The sequence below is a fragment of the Pantherophis guttatus genome, chromosome 4 (genome assembly GCF_059756535.1).
Source record: "Pantherophis guttatus breed Tessera chromosome 4, ASM5975653v1, whole genome shotgun sequence".
Classification (NCBI taxonomy): Eukaryota; Metazoa; Chordata; class Lepidosauria; order Squamata; family Colubridae; genus Pantherophis; species Pantherophis guttatus.
The window spans coordinates 34,416,748-34,432,335 of record NC_142066.1 but is presented as its reverse complement, the minus strand read 5'-3'; the positions used below and the strand labels follow the sequence as shown (position 1 = coordinate 34,432,335).

Sequence of the window (15,588 nt, the reverse complement as noted above, 5' to 3'; positions counted from 1 at the left end):
TTAAACAAATGCAGAATCCAAGATCCTATCCCTATTGTTCACAATTATTTACAACCAGGTGATCTTACAATTGGTGCCATTACTTCTTTTGTCTTCATAAACAGAGATATAAAAAGTTTTGAGGAAGATCCCCACCATTTGCTTGCCTTTGATTCCTTGTAAGACATTATTTTATATATCAATCTATGTAAAATTTTTGGTATAGCTTTTCTAGGGTTTAAATGATGTTATGTTATTTTTCAGTATTCAGTATTTTCAGTATTTTCTTGTACTTGATAAAGGAAAAAAAACCAGATAGAAACTAGGTACTTAAATTAAATTTTAAAAGATCAAACTAATCATTCAATTTCTCATGGCTAGTAGATTCAGGCAAGGCAGGAATCCCTCTTTCAATCCTCCAGCCCTTGGGGTGGGAATTACAGCATTAGCCTTTAAAGTGACTGCACAGAAGATTGTATTGAACCATAGGAATAATGATGTACAGTCAGAAATGCATCATATTTTATATCAGTAAATAAGGCATGCAGTTTTGTTCATGAATAATCATTTTATGAATGGAAAGAGCTGTTTTGAGGGGCAGAGGAGCAGAAGCAGAGTCATATACTGTCAATATACTTTTTTGGGTAAAATTTTCACTTTGCTTTTGATAGTCTTTAATTATTTTCCTTCATTTTTTTCATTTTCAAAAGTTCAAAAGTTCTTATAACAATTATTATTGGGGCATAAACATTAGATCAGTAACACCAATTTTTATGGATGATGTTAGGGAATGAAATTCTGAGTTTTGATTAAATTGGGGTACAGTTTTTATTCTACTTTTACAGAATTTATTTATTTTTTTAATTAACATAATAGAAAAAGCTACAGTTCATCCATTACCTAGCAAGAGTTTATGGTGCTATGAAAGCATTACTGCTTATGCTTCAATAATATATATTTAATTTTCTAAATATAATGTGCTGAAGTCTAACTAAATTCTAAATGTATGGAATTTATGCCATTTTTATGCCATTTTTTCTAATCTCTTAAATTAAAATTTATTACATCTCTACTGTAATAAAATTTCCCCAATTTTACTTTCTAGTTGTACAATGTTATATACTAACAATTCTGGCCATCTTCATATAGCAAAGAGAGCTTAAAAATCTTTCATTATTCCCATCAAAATTAATTCCATAATGTTTATACTTAATAATAATATGTAGTTCAATTAATATGAAACAATGAATTTCATTTTGATAGAGCGTAATCTGTTAATTTGTAAAACACTGTTTTTTCATGATATTTAATTTCCCTGCCTCATGCACATTTTTGTTTGATACAGTACTCTTTCCTTTCCAGAGTCTTGATTAAATATTATCAGCATATCTTGACTATGATATTTGCTGTGAAAATGATTAATGAAAACCTCCAGCTCTTACCTAATATCACTTTGGGATTTAATATCTATGAGAGTTATGGTGGGGAATACACATATCACGCTTCAATGGAACTTTCCTCCAGTCAGAAACAATTCATTCCCAACTACAAGTGTGGCATCCTGAATAAACTCATATCGGTTGTTGGGACTCTTGATACTGCAATTTCTTATGATATGGCAAATATTTTAGTTCCGTACAAAGTTCCACTGGTGAGATGCATTAATGATATGTCGTTCATACTTTCCTTTGTCTTTTCAGATATTTTAAAATATTTTTAATTTCATGTACTCTATGAAGTATAATTAAGAAAATGTATTTACACATGATAAAGCAATGTGAACTCATTTAAGAATTTGTTACAATGATAGGAAAATTTCAAAAATTAACTGGTTTTTTTAAAAAACAAATTTTATTGGTTTTTTATTTTCTTTTTTAAATAAGTTTAAAAATAGTGTATTAGGTAGGAGCTTTGGATCTCTGTAGTTTCTCAGGAAAGATACTCATGTGATGAGAATATATATATATTTCTGAATTTTATTTATTTTATTTTCTGACATTATTAGATTTATATCTACCTTTGATTCAGGTATTCAAGGAGGCATAGGCAGTGCCTTCTCCTACTGTTGGTCCTTACCTACTGAATAGAGTTGGATCCACTATCATGTTTTATCCTTTCCCCCAATAGCTTACATTAACTGGAGAAAAAAATAGATACCTGAAAGTTCTGATAGGACTTTCCTTAGAGATATAGTACCAGGAAGCCCATAAGTAATACCAGTTCATACAAGAGTGAAATAGCGTAAAGCAAAATGTAGATTGTATAGTTTCTTTTTTAGAAAAGCAGATAATTTTTTTTAAAAAAAACTTAGAGTAAACATTTTAAAAGAGCATAGTTTCTTAACATATAATCCATGAATATAAAATTGTTGTACTTATTTGAAATTGTATTATTTATTTATTATTTCATTATTATGCTTTATTTCAGTTTTCCAAGTAGTATGTTGACCATGGTTTTTTGAACTTGGGGCCAAGTAAAAGTGTCCTAACTAAGCAAGTACATATAATAATAAGAACAAAGCAGGGATTCAGATATCAATCCCTTTAATAAAAATCAAATTCAGGGAACAAAATTCAGATAGTCATAGAATTATAGATTTGGAAGAAAATAAATGGAACATGTAGCCCAGTTATAGTGTCCTAAGTATTTCTTTATAGAAATTATGTGAAAAATATGCTGATATACTTCAGAGCTTTTAATATACAAAGAATACACATTTTCATTCTCTTTCTATTTTTTTAACCTATATAATTTTTATTTCCATAGTTTCCGGCTGGCTTTTCCCCTTTCTACTACAACATGGTTCCAAGTGAAAACATATTTTATATGGGGATTATTCGATTACTCTTATATTGCAGGTGGACATGGGTTGGGGTACTTACGAAAAGTTTTGAGGCATCGTTTCAACACCTAATTGTTTCAATTTTTCCTTTCTATGGCATATGCATTGCCTTCTTAGAACAATTCAGACTGCTTTATTTTGACCAGTTTTTTGATGGTTTAAAATGGCTTGTCAAAAGCTTTCACATTTATGTTAACAGCAAAGCCAATGCTATAATAGTCAGTGATAAGAATCTTCTACATTTAAGATGGTTGTTACGTCTACCTGAAATAGAAATGATTTCTACAAAGCCTAAAGGTAAAGTGTGGATTATGGCTTTCAAAGTGGATCTAGCATCATTCTTTTATCATAAGAGCTGGGAGATCCAAGGCCTCCATGGTGCATTGACATTTGCATCTTACTCAAATGAAGTTGAGGGATTCCAACATTTTGTCCAGACAAGAAACCATTTCTCCTCAAAAGAGGATGGTTTTCTCAAAAATGTGTGGGAGCAAGCATTTGGCTGTGGATTTCCAAATACATCTAGGAATGAGAAAAATGATGATGTTTGTACAGGGAATGAGAAATTGGAAAGTCTCCCTGGGTCTTTTTTTGAAATGAAAATGACCAGTCATAGTTACAGTATATACAATGCAGTATATGCTGTGGCACATGCTTTACATGACATGAAGTTGGACCATCAATGTAGGAGAAATGGGCAAAAACACAGTATTCAGAATCCTCAGCCATGGCAGGTAATTTTATGAATAATCAAATAAGTTGGAAAAGGAATTTGAATTGCACTGGTTTTCTATGATATCACAGTCTCTTCATTACAGAGAACAGTAAGATGTATATGTTGGACAGTTTTTTTCTTTTTTCTTTTCTTTTTTTGAATTTTGTAATTTTAATGTTTTTTCATGCTTTGAACATCTCAGTTCAATTACGGTCTAGCTGCCTTCCTGGTAGGTTATAAGTAGTAGGCATATTCTGTATGTGTTGCCTATATCTTCTCCCCCATCCAGACATATACAAGAATTATTTACTGCAGAAGCTTTTTTTTTTTAGAGTTACAAAAACTGCTTTTTAAAGTTAACTTTAAAAACACACTCAGAGAATGTTCTGTCAATAAGGATATGGGTCCAAAATAATGAATACAAAGAGAAATTTTTAATCTTAGGATACATAGCTTGATATTTATTCATCTTTAGATCAGCTTCCTCCAACCTTTTGGGCATCAGGAACCAATTCCATGGAGAAAGGTTTTTCCTTGGACTGGAGGGGGCATGATTTTGTGTGATGACTGCATCCTGCAGATGGGGCTTTGCTTGTATGTATGGCCCAGTTTCTGGCATGCCATGAACCAGTGCCGGTCCATGGACTGGGGATTGGGGATCCCTGATTTAGATGAATCAAAGAATATTTGGCAATCCCATCCATACTATATGAGAGAAGGATCATGCTTTCAGAAATCCATAGTTTAAGAGGCTGTGGAATCGGATACCAAAGATCAACTAAATTACCACATGAATGAAATGTAAGAAATTATAAGGCATCTGAAAGGGCAGGATATATTTATTAATCATTTTTTTTATTTTTTATTAATCATATTTCTATACCGCCCACTCTCCGAGGACTCTGGGTAGCTTACAACAATTGACAGTATACTAAATAGCATATTGCCCCCAACAATCTGGGTCCTCATGTCTAGAAACAATATTTATTATTCTGTTTCTAAGTTCTGTGCCCATTGTCCTCAGAAGCCTAACCATGGTAGACAATATAAACTAACCAGTCTACATCCAAATGTCTTTTTACATACAAGGAAAAACAGTCTGAAAATAGAATGAGAGCCAATATAATGTAATTGAAAAGAGACTGTTATAAGTGGATTGTGCAGAGAATTAGGCCACAGAAGCAGAAAATATGCGCTCAGCAGATTTTTTAAAAACATTTAGAAAAACAGATTATGCATAAGACCTTGAAGGTGTTCTCAAAAGACAAAATTTAACAAACAAATTTTGAAGGCAACAATGTGCAGCCCAACCAAATGTCTTTTGCTGTTTAAAAGCAAAATGAAGGAGACACCGAATGTAAATGAGGAAGAGAAAAGACATAGAGAAGAAACAAATATAACAATTTTCAATCACACTATTTTTTAATATCTCAATCTAAAGACCAGACTTGCTCAAACCATAATTGCACTATTTCTCAAAATCCACGTTCACCTATGTGGTTTCAATTTGATTTAAACTGCTCTCAACTATTTTTTCCTTCTTTCACTTCCCCTCATTATTTACTGTGTAGAAATGCATGAATTGAGCAATTTTAGTATTAAAGATACTGTTGACATTCTGAAAAGTTATTTCAACTTTTGCCTACTTCTTTTTATAGCTCCTTAATTTTAGATATTAAACTGGTCTAGTGTTCTCTGCTCAGTTTGTCTCTAATAACAACAGGGAAGAAGATTCTTAAAGATATTGGAAACTAATGCAAGCTGATTATTTCTGTCATATTAATATATGTGTATTCTTGGTCTGGGTTAATTTTAATTATTGAAAGTTAGAGTATAACAGATTGATTTTAGATCAAGATTGACAGATATACAGTAGATTCTTGAGGGAGACATTAGAATATTAGAGTACGAGCGGTCTGCCGCTTATGAAAAATAATTCAAATAAAGAATATAATATCACATAGATCTATATACGTACCATATATAGAACTTTGAGAGTTTTTGCATATTTTTCCATATTCAGCTTCACTTCTTTTTGAAAAGAGTCTCATTTAATAACAGTGTTGGCGATGAAATTTCTTTTAATGAAAATAGAGAATTAGTTACAGGACTGGATCTTGAGAACTGGGTCACATTCCCCAATCAGTCCTTGCATCGAGTAAAAGTTGGGAAGTTGGATCCTTGGGTTGCTGAAGACCAAATGTTCACCATTCATGAGGAAGCCATCACCTGGCCTACCACTTTCAACCAAGTATGTTCTGAAGATAGTTGAGCTTGTTGGAAATGATTGGATGATATGAAAATAGTTCTGTGTCAGTTAATATTTAAAGAGAAATTATCAGTAAGATAAGAATTGAAAATTTCTGAAAAGCAGGATATCTAACTAATTACATAAAGCAGTATTTGTTTTCCAAGAATATGTTGCTATCAAGCTTTAAAAAGACAAAGAATATGTATGTAGTTTTTATACCAACATTATTGAGGGGAAGACATTTTGGTGAAAACAGTTAAGCCAGAAGTCAAGAGTCCTGTTTTAGAAATGAAGCCAATTGGGTGATGTTGGGTCAGTAACTTTACAGTAAATATATATATACTACTAAGTGTACTAATATTCTTGTTATCATGACCTATTTGTGAGGCAAAACAGAACATCATAGTGCAACAATTTTTGAACCAAGCTACCACAAATGGGCTAAGTTACAGAACATGTGCAAAACCTGGGAACCATGTGTCCTGAGGGAAATTTGGGAAAGTTGTGGCAGCTTTAATCCTACCGGCTGCTGCTATATTGCTGAACTACTGCTGCAGTCACATGATCCTCATCTTCAAATATTCAGTGACACTTTCCCAGCCAGTTTAACAATTAGTTTTTCCTTTCCCAATCCGGCAGCAGTCACTTGCCTGCTAGGAAGGGAAGGGAAGGGAAGGGAAGGGAAGGAAGGAAGGAAGGAAGATTTTTGATAGTCCCTTCCAGTTTCCACAAAGAAAAAGCCAAAACTCCCACTGCTTTTTTTGCCCATTGATGCACATTTTTCTGGTCATTCTTTGTTTAGGAAATGAAATATATCTGAATAATGACCCAACGGGCTACTGGCAGTCTAATTCCTCTTTCATTTTATATAAAAGTTTCACGTTGTCCTACAATAAGATATATATGTTTCAGTGTCTTCAAAAAAGTTTTCACTGTGTCTGGAGTACTGTTGAAATACTTTCACCTTTGGAGAATTGTCTTATGTAACTTATCTCCCAATTTGGAATACACAAGGATACCTGTAAAACTGGTAAAATATAAAAAAATATTCAATATTCAGTAGTTTTGATAATGAAGTTCATGAAAAAAAAAAACCAAATCCTTACAATAAGCATTCTTTATTTGCAAAATATTGGTCAACCATGATTTTCCATTTTTATTTCAAAATCCATGACTGAATGCTAACATTTTCCTTCTTTCATTTATTGGTCAGACCCTACCCATTTCAGTGTGTACTGACAGCTGCCCCCCTGGTTATTTCAAGAGAAAGCAGGAGGAGAAACCATTTTGCTGCTATGATTGCCTTCGATGTCCCAAAGAGAAAATGTCAAGGCAGAAGGGTAAGAGACCTTCTGAACCAAATTGACTGATGGTTCCATACTCACCCTGGGCAGATCCCTGAGCTTATAATTATAGCACCTGACTTGTTTTCGTTACTTGTTAATAGATTTCAAACCTTTCAGTAAAGAAGGATTCCTCAACCTATTGAAAGGAAAACTTCTGACAGAGTTAAGGGTTTTAAAAGACCTTAAATGCAAGGATTGATCACAAAGTTGCATTTTCATTACCGTTACTGTTGTAACGAACAATTCTAAAGTAGACAATCACTAAACAAGGATTACTTGTGGCCCTTTTTCTCCACTTCCCCTCTCTTTGGAATGCTTATCCGAGTACTGGGATATTTGGCAAGAAAATCTATATTTGTATTTATGTTCATCGGACAACAAGTGATAGCAAGAGCATAAGTCAGCACACAATGGGGAATTCACTTTAAAAGGAAGACAGTCCTGGCCACACTGCAGAGGTGTCACAGGTTCTGACCAGTTCTGGAGAACCGGTAGTGGAAATTTTGAATAATTTGGAGAACCTCTAAATACCTGTTACTGGTTCCACCCCATCTATTCTCTGCCTACCAAGTCCCAGCTGATTGGGAGGAAATGGGGATTTTGCAGTAACCTTCCCCTGGAGGGGGACAGAATGGAGATTTTACAGTATCCTTCCCTGCCATGCCCACCAAGCCATGCCACACCCATCAAACCATGTCCACAAAATTGTAGTAAAATTTTTTGAAACTAACCACTGCCACAGAGCTCAGTTTGTTGTGGTTAGCATTTATTAGGGAAGTGCTACATTGTGGAGAAAAACAAAATCTCAGGATTTTCAGGCAATCTTTCTGTTCTGTGATGGAAAGACTTTTTCTCAGGCACAGGATAACCAGTACTAACTGACAGTAATGGCCAACAAATGACTGAAAGAGATTCTTCTAAGGTTGTTAATGTGGGCTTTAGTCACAAACTTTTTTAAAAATATTTTTTATTTTTTCAAACATAAACATAAAATATATCTTTCAAGAACGAAGTCTCAGTCCGGTCATAGATAGGTACAATCACTTACATTTTTTTAACCAGCTCCATTCAAATTTCCCATTACCTGTTTTAAAATTAAAAATCAGAACACGAAGTTTTTTAACATGAATTTTAGCATCTTAATCTAAACCATTCTATTATATCACCGCGAATTTAATTTCCAAATAAACTTAACTCATTTTTATCTTTTAACCTCAATATCAAAACATTAATCTTAAAAAAATATTCTAACTTCTTAATCTAATTATTTACCTTACAACTTTATCACCACAAATCTTATTTTCAAATTACATACAACTTTATTTTTATTTCAATTTATAGAACAAAATTCTATCCATATTTCTTAATCTCTAGGCCCATTTCATCAAATCTTTAAATCTTAGATTTTATCACTTTACCTTTAATTTTCTCATGCTTATCATCTATTATACATTTCATTTTACACAAATTTATCCCAAAATCCATATCCTCCTCCATATTGCCTACTATTATTTGGCTGATTTCCAGCATATTTTATTTTGGCTGATTTTCAGCATATTCTCCTCCATACCTCCAACTATTGCTTGGCTGATTTCCAGCATAATCTCCATACCTCCAACCATTGTTTGGCTGATTCCAGCATCTTTTATTTTGGCTGATTTCCAGCATCTTTTATTTTGGCTGATTTCCAGCATAATCTCCTCCAAGCTTCCAACTATTGTTTGGCTGATTTCCAGCATATTTTGTTTTGGCTGATTTCCAGCATCTTCTCCTCGAGAACTCCAACTCTTATTTCGCTGGTACCCAGCATCTCTTATTTTAACTTTTTCCTTGGAGTATATTTGTCTATTATTTAGCCATTTCTCAGTATACTCTTCCAGATTAATTCTCAACACATTTCATAATATTAATCATTTCTAGCATACATTGAATTAAATCACAATTCATTATTTAAGTCTGTGTATCTTATATTTTCATCCAATAATACATTAATCAGTCATATTTACCCTTCTCAAATTTGTTTACAAATTTAGAATTAAAACATGTTACATCAAACAATAAGTTTTCTTAAATTTATCTCATATTGGTATATACTCTTATGTTTTTATAAAAATATATTGGTGGTTAAAAATATAAAAATATTATTTTTAACCACCTATACATCAATCCTCTTTTTTAAATACCTTCTTTTATTTCTCATTTTTGTTACTTCAGGAGCCCTCCTGTTTTTATCTAAAAATCATTTATACATTTAGGTTTTAAACATTACATTTTAATTTTATCTGCTTTATTTCTTCATTTACCTATCTGTCCATAAATGTTCCACTTTAAAATCCATATTTCCATATTAGAAACTCCATATATCACTTTAATTTTTTGTAACATCTGCTTAATGTAAAATCAACTCCTTTCTTTTATTCCTGCGCCACACCTTTTGTTGCTAAGCCAGTTAGTTTCGATTTTAATAAATCCAGTGTATTTCTTCTTTCTTTGTAAAATCACCCAAAGACAGAATAGGAATCTCCAAAATCCAAAATCCAAAAGTCTATAGTTAGTTTCAAAGTAATCCAAAATAGATAATAATTCAAAGTATTTCTTTTCCAAACAGAAGGAGGATCTCTGCAATCCACATTCCGCTTAGTCACAGCAATCCCCATTTTATCGCTATTATATAACCATCTATTTGTCTCTCTTCTTTAACTTCCCAAAGGTGTTAAATCCTGAAATAACACTTCTCATCCCCAAAGTCAAAAACCCTTGGTTATTTTCAAAGTAATCCATTTTAGGTAACAAAACACATTGTTTCTCTTTCAAGCCAAAAGCAATCTACAATTCACACTTTCACTTAGTCACGACAATTCTCCATTTTGTCAATTATGTGGTCATCCATTTGTCTCTGTTCTTTTAGCTTTTAGAGTTATCAGGTTCCTATTTATCGCTTTTTTCTTTTTTCTTTCTTCAAGAGTAATCTATTCCAATTTTAAAAAGTCTCTCAATTTTCTAATTTGTTTCAATAGGCAGATTATTCCAAATCAGTCCATAATAAAATAAGCTCCTTAATGGGTCTTTTCCTCCTGCAAATTATTTTATCAGACCTTCTTGCCCCACAGATCCATAGCCACTATTTAAGGCCAGGGGGTTACTTGTAAAAGTCCATGTTCTAATGTTGTTACTGCCTGGGTTGGTGTCACTCACCCGGCTTCCGAACACTTCACTCTTTTCTTCTTTCTTTCTCCTGCACAGTGCTTCTCCGGTTTGCCCCGGCTTCGAGGCAGCCGCCATGACTGCTGCACCCCCGCCGCTGGCTCAGAGGGTTTCCTCCAGCCTCCGAGGAACTTGCCTGTTCCTCTCAGCCATCCAAGGCATCCCTCTCTTTCCCCTGTCCCTACAGGACAGGTTCAATCTGCAGACTTGTCGGTGGCGGTTTGACAGTCGGGGTTTTTGCGGGGCTCATTAGAGCCCCGCCATTTCCCCGTCTAAATCGCCGCAGTGCCAAACCGGAAGTCCACAAACTTAGTTTTATCACCATGATAACGGTAAGCAATTACTATCCAAGGCAGTGGTTAAATGAGGACCATCTGTAAAACATTTAGTTTCTCTTACATTGTAATTACAACCTCCTCTTCTAAACAATAAATCTCCCAACTTTCCTACCCCATTTGATTCAGAAAGCTTTAGAAATGTTTAATGTAAGGAAAATAAGGAATACCTTTCCTCCTTTACTTCAATAAATCTTGTATTCAGGAACATGACCTTTAACTTTATTTTATCATACAGAAATATAAACATTGAAAATATGACAGATAAACTATCTGAGTGTCTGACTCCTATTATATTTATTTTTATTCATATTAACTTCATTAATGTTCTCTAGAAGACCTTGTAAAATATTGACATAATAAAAATAAAGAAATACTCAAAGACACCTCATTGTTCTGCATATATTTCCCCAAATGTTATAGAAATTTCCCAATTGTAATGCATGAATTATAAATAAGTAATTTGAAATGAAGTCATGAATAAATATATCCATTAACATAGAATTCCCATATAATCGTGTGTTCCCTTATGTACCAAATACAATAATAGAAAGTCAGATGGTTAATATCAGAGCCAGGCTTGCTTCCAGAAACAAACTATGTAGTTATACTAAGAATACTATCAATATATAACATATATAAATATATATACTTAATTTCTAGACATGGATGACTGTTCCAAATGCCCAGAAGATCAATATCCAAATAAGAAACAAGATTCATGTCTTCCAAAGAAAGTGTCTTTTTTGTCCTATGAAGAACCAATGGGAATAGCTTTAGTCACTCTAGTACTTTCTCTCTCTCTCTGCACAATTCTGGTGCTGGCAACATTTGTGAAGTATCACCATACTCCTATCGTCAAGGCTAATAATCGAAATCTCTCCTATGTTCTACTCATCTCCCTCCTTCTCTGCTTCCTTTGCTCACTGCAGTTCCTCGTTGCACCTGGAAATATAATATGTCTCTTTCGACAAATTAGCTTTGGCATCATCTTTTCAGTGGCTGTGTCTTCTGTGCTGGCAAAAACCATCATTGTGGTTTTAGCTTTCATTGCCACCCAGCCAGGATCCAGGATGAGGAAATGGGTGGGAAGAGGACTGGCCACCTTCATTGTTCTTTCTGGTTCCCTGATTCAAGTAGGCATCTGTATGGTGTGGCTGTTCACATTTCCCCCTTTTCCTGACATGGACACCCATTCAGAAATTGAGGAAATCATACTACAGTGTAATGAAGGTACAGTTATCATGTTCTACTGTGTCCTGGGATACATGGGCTTTCTGGCAGCTGCCAGTTTCATGGTAGCATTTTTCTCCAGGAATCTTCCCAGCAGTTTCAATGAAGCTAAATGTCTCACATTCAGTATGCTGATCTTCTGCAGTGTGTGGCTCTCCTTTGTTCCATCCTACCTGAGCACCAAAGGCAAATACATGGTGGCTGTAGAGGTTTTCTCCATTTTGGCTTCCAGTGCTGGATTGTTGGTCTGTATATATTTTCCCAAATGTTACATCATTATTATTAGGCCAGAGTTGAACAACAAAGAACAATTAATAAAGAGAAGATAATAATAAACAAAAAACTTTTCCTTTATTTCTTACAGATGATGATGAGATAGATAGATAGATAGATAGATAGATAGATAGATAGGTAGATAGATAGGTAGATAGATGATAGATGTAACTCAGATTATGAACAAAATTTAATTGGATTCAGATTATTTAAAAATCATGATCGAATCCCAGATAAAAGAAAAAAGGTTGTTTGTAGTTTATAATGGGATGACATGATAGTGCCTGGACATGGATCATCAAATTATGACCACTATGCATATACCCACATACACGCACATATATGACACAGAGAAACATCACAGTCTAGTTTGAATATATACATATACATGACCAAAAAAATTCTGTGAATTTACAAGATGGATGGCACAAGGAACAAAGCTGTTACAGAATCTAATTGTTCTGCTATAGATAACTTCAAAACCTCCTCACAGTGGGGAGCAACAGAAACAGATCATAGACTGGGTATGTGGGGTCTCTAACAACATTTCAAGCTCTAAGCACATAGTGCTTATAAGAAGTATTCTGAGTAATGGAAAGTGAGCTTCCTATAATCTTCTCAGCTGTCTTTACCACTATTTATATGGACCTTCCATCTGAGGCACTGCTACCACCAAACCAAACAGTGATGCAGTTTGTTAAAATGCTCTCAATCGTGCCTGTGTAAGAAGTTACCAAGACAGAAAGATGTGCTCTCCTCATCCGATGCAGGAAATGCAAATGCTGGTTTGCATGCTTCACTAAAGATAACGTATGGAGAGATCAAGTCAGATTGACCACCTCTATAGCTGCAACCTGGAGGCAAAGGCGAGTAGGACTATATCAGCTCTTTCTAAAATCAACACTGATCTTTCTTTTGTTAACATTTAAAACCAGGTTATTTTTATTGCACCAGAGCCAGTGGGACTTGAATAATTTAACAACCAGTTCTCTGGCTGGGTAGGCGTGAGCAGTTGGTCATGTGACTGGGTGGCGTCACTCATCACACCCAGCCCTGCCTCCCGGCCACTCACCTCAAAGGCAAAGGTAGGATTCAGCCAGTTGGGGCTAATCCCACCACTGGCTGCCCTGCCCACACCCATTTTCAGGCCATTTTTCAGCATCGTATTAAGAGGAAACACACAAGAAAGTGAATCATCTATAGAGCAGTTATTATAAAGAAATAATAAACAAATAAGTGATAAATTATAAACAAATAAATCAATTCATGTCATGTGAAAGCTTGAACATGCTTGACATGCTTTATAAATGGGTGCAATGAAAATATCAACAGAGGAACAAATGATAAATTCTTTAAATAATATTAATTCTGTCAGCTCTAAGATTGAGAGAATTTTGGTGAAAAAAGAATGAAAAAAAATCTTTATGTGTCTTTTTAATGCAAAAGTAGCAGAGATGAAGGCAAAAACAACTTTGTCCATATTAATCAGAAAATATTTGAATTGTACTGATCCAATAAAGCAAAGCACTATATTGCATAATGGTTGTGCAGGGACACAAGATCAGTCACGGAATTGGAGTAACACTTGATTGGCCAATAGGAGTATTTAAAGCGTTAAGTAGGCATGGGCATAACAGCCTTGATTCAGTTACTCCTGTATCTGCTGTAGGAGATCAATGGGACATAGGGAGGCAGGAACATCTCTGGGTGTATGATATATGTACATTATGCTGGATTATTATGCAGAAAATTATGGCAGTTGTTAATTCTAAAATTTCAGTGGGTTAGGATTAGGGGGGAAAAAATCTAACATGGATATTAAGCCTGGCAATTCTTACTTCCTAACCACTTTGGAAAGTAATTAATTTACAGATAAAGACAGATTTCTGTGGAAAAGTTAAAATCTTTTCTGATAATTCAGTTGTTTTTTTTAGGATTACAAACAAGAAACAAGAAAGAGATACTGATTTAAAGATTCTAGAAGACATAATAAAGAGAAAGTCTAAAAAGTTTTTAAATGGATAAAGGGCAGTCTTTTCATTTTAACTTTTATTTTGATCACATTTAGTTTTGATAACACTTTCCATTAAGCTAGTTAAAGTGAACAGAGTTGCATGGGAATACAAACTGCTTATTCTTACAGAGTGCATTTACTACAGATGGTCATTGTTGAGAATGAAATTTCCAGCATATCTAAAAGAGGCAGTTCTTTTAGAATGAACTTCTTTTCAGCAGCCTTTAACAATAAGTTGTTCACATCTAAAGTAACCCACCAGTGTTAAGCCATAACATGCCCAAACTTTATTTCACCAACTCTATTTTAGGACATTCTAACTATGTTACAAGTTTTCCAATATAGCAACTTTTTTTCTGACACTTACATTTCAACAATCACAACCTTGAAAGAACAATTAAATCAGACATTTGGGATAATGTAACATCTATTTTTTTTTCTGGAATGTATTTACTTATTTATTTATTTAAAAAATGTATATAGCCACCTACTCACACACAACAATTCCAGGTGGATTGCAAACAATAAAAACACAGTATATAAAGAAACCTCCCCCCCACACAATATCTCCCCACAACTCCAGTGGGCATCTGTTTACTTCAAAAAAAGTCATAAAAGAAATGTCAATTCTGGCTGAAAAAGAGAAAAATCATGTAATTTATTTTGTGAAGTTTCACAGTAACGTTTTTCTCCAGGAATCTCCCCAGCAGTTTCAATGAGGCCAAATGTCTCACATTCAGCATGTTGATGTTCTGCAGTGTTTGGATCTCTTTTGTTCCATCCTACCTGAGCACCAAAGGCAAATACATGGTGGCTGTGGAAGTTTTCTCCGTTTTGGCTTCCAGTGCTGGATTGTTGGTCTGCATATATTTCCCCAAATGTTACACAATTATTGTTAGGCCAGAGCTCAACAACAAAGAACAATTAATAAAGGAAAAATATTAATAATACACACAAATACACACTATTTCTATTATTTTTCTCCTACAGTATCTAGCCTTTTCCCAAACTTTAAATATTATTAATGTATTTATTTATTCATTTAGTTATGTATTACTTTATTCATTACTTTGAATAAGTAATGAGCCCTGGTGGCGCAGCAGACTAAAGCACTGTTATTAACATCAGCTGCCTGCAATTACTGCAATTACTGCAAGTTCAAATCTCACCAGGCTCAAGGTTGACTCAGCCTTCCATCCTTTCTAAGGTAGGTAAAATGAGGACCCAGATTGTGGGGGAAATAAGCTGACTTTGTATAAATATACAAAAGTATGAAGGCTATTGCTTAATGTATTGTAAGCCACCCTGAGTCTCCGGAGAAGGGCGGCATATAAATCAAATAAAAAAAAACTTTATTTATTTATTTATCTGTGTGATTAAATACACAAAGAATTTG

At 34.1% G+C, this 15,588-nt stretch overlaps 1 protein-coding gene across 1 annotated transcript; it reads left to right on the top strand.

Moving 5' to 3' along the window:
• The first annotated feature begins 1,375 nt into the window (after positions 1 to 1,375).
• LOC117668861 (vomeronasal type-2 receptor 26-like) lies at positions 1,376 to 12,241 on the top strand. The gene is made up of 4 exons (XM_034422918.2): positions 1,376 to 1,630; positions 5,560 to 5,787; positions 6,962 to 7,127; positions 11,336 to 12,241. The coding sequence occupies exons 1-4, from the start codon at positions 1,376 to 1,378 to the stop codon at positions 12,232 to 12,234; spliced, it is 1,548 nt and encodes a 515-aa protein (XP_034278809.2). The 3' UTR covers positions 12,235 to 12,241.
• Positions 12,242 to 15,588: the final 3,347 nt, after the last annotated feature.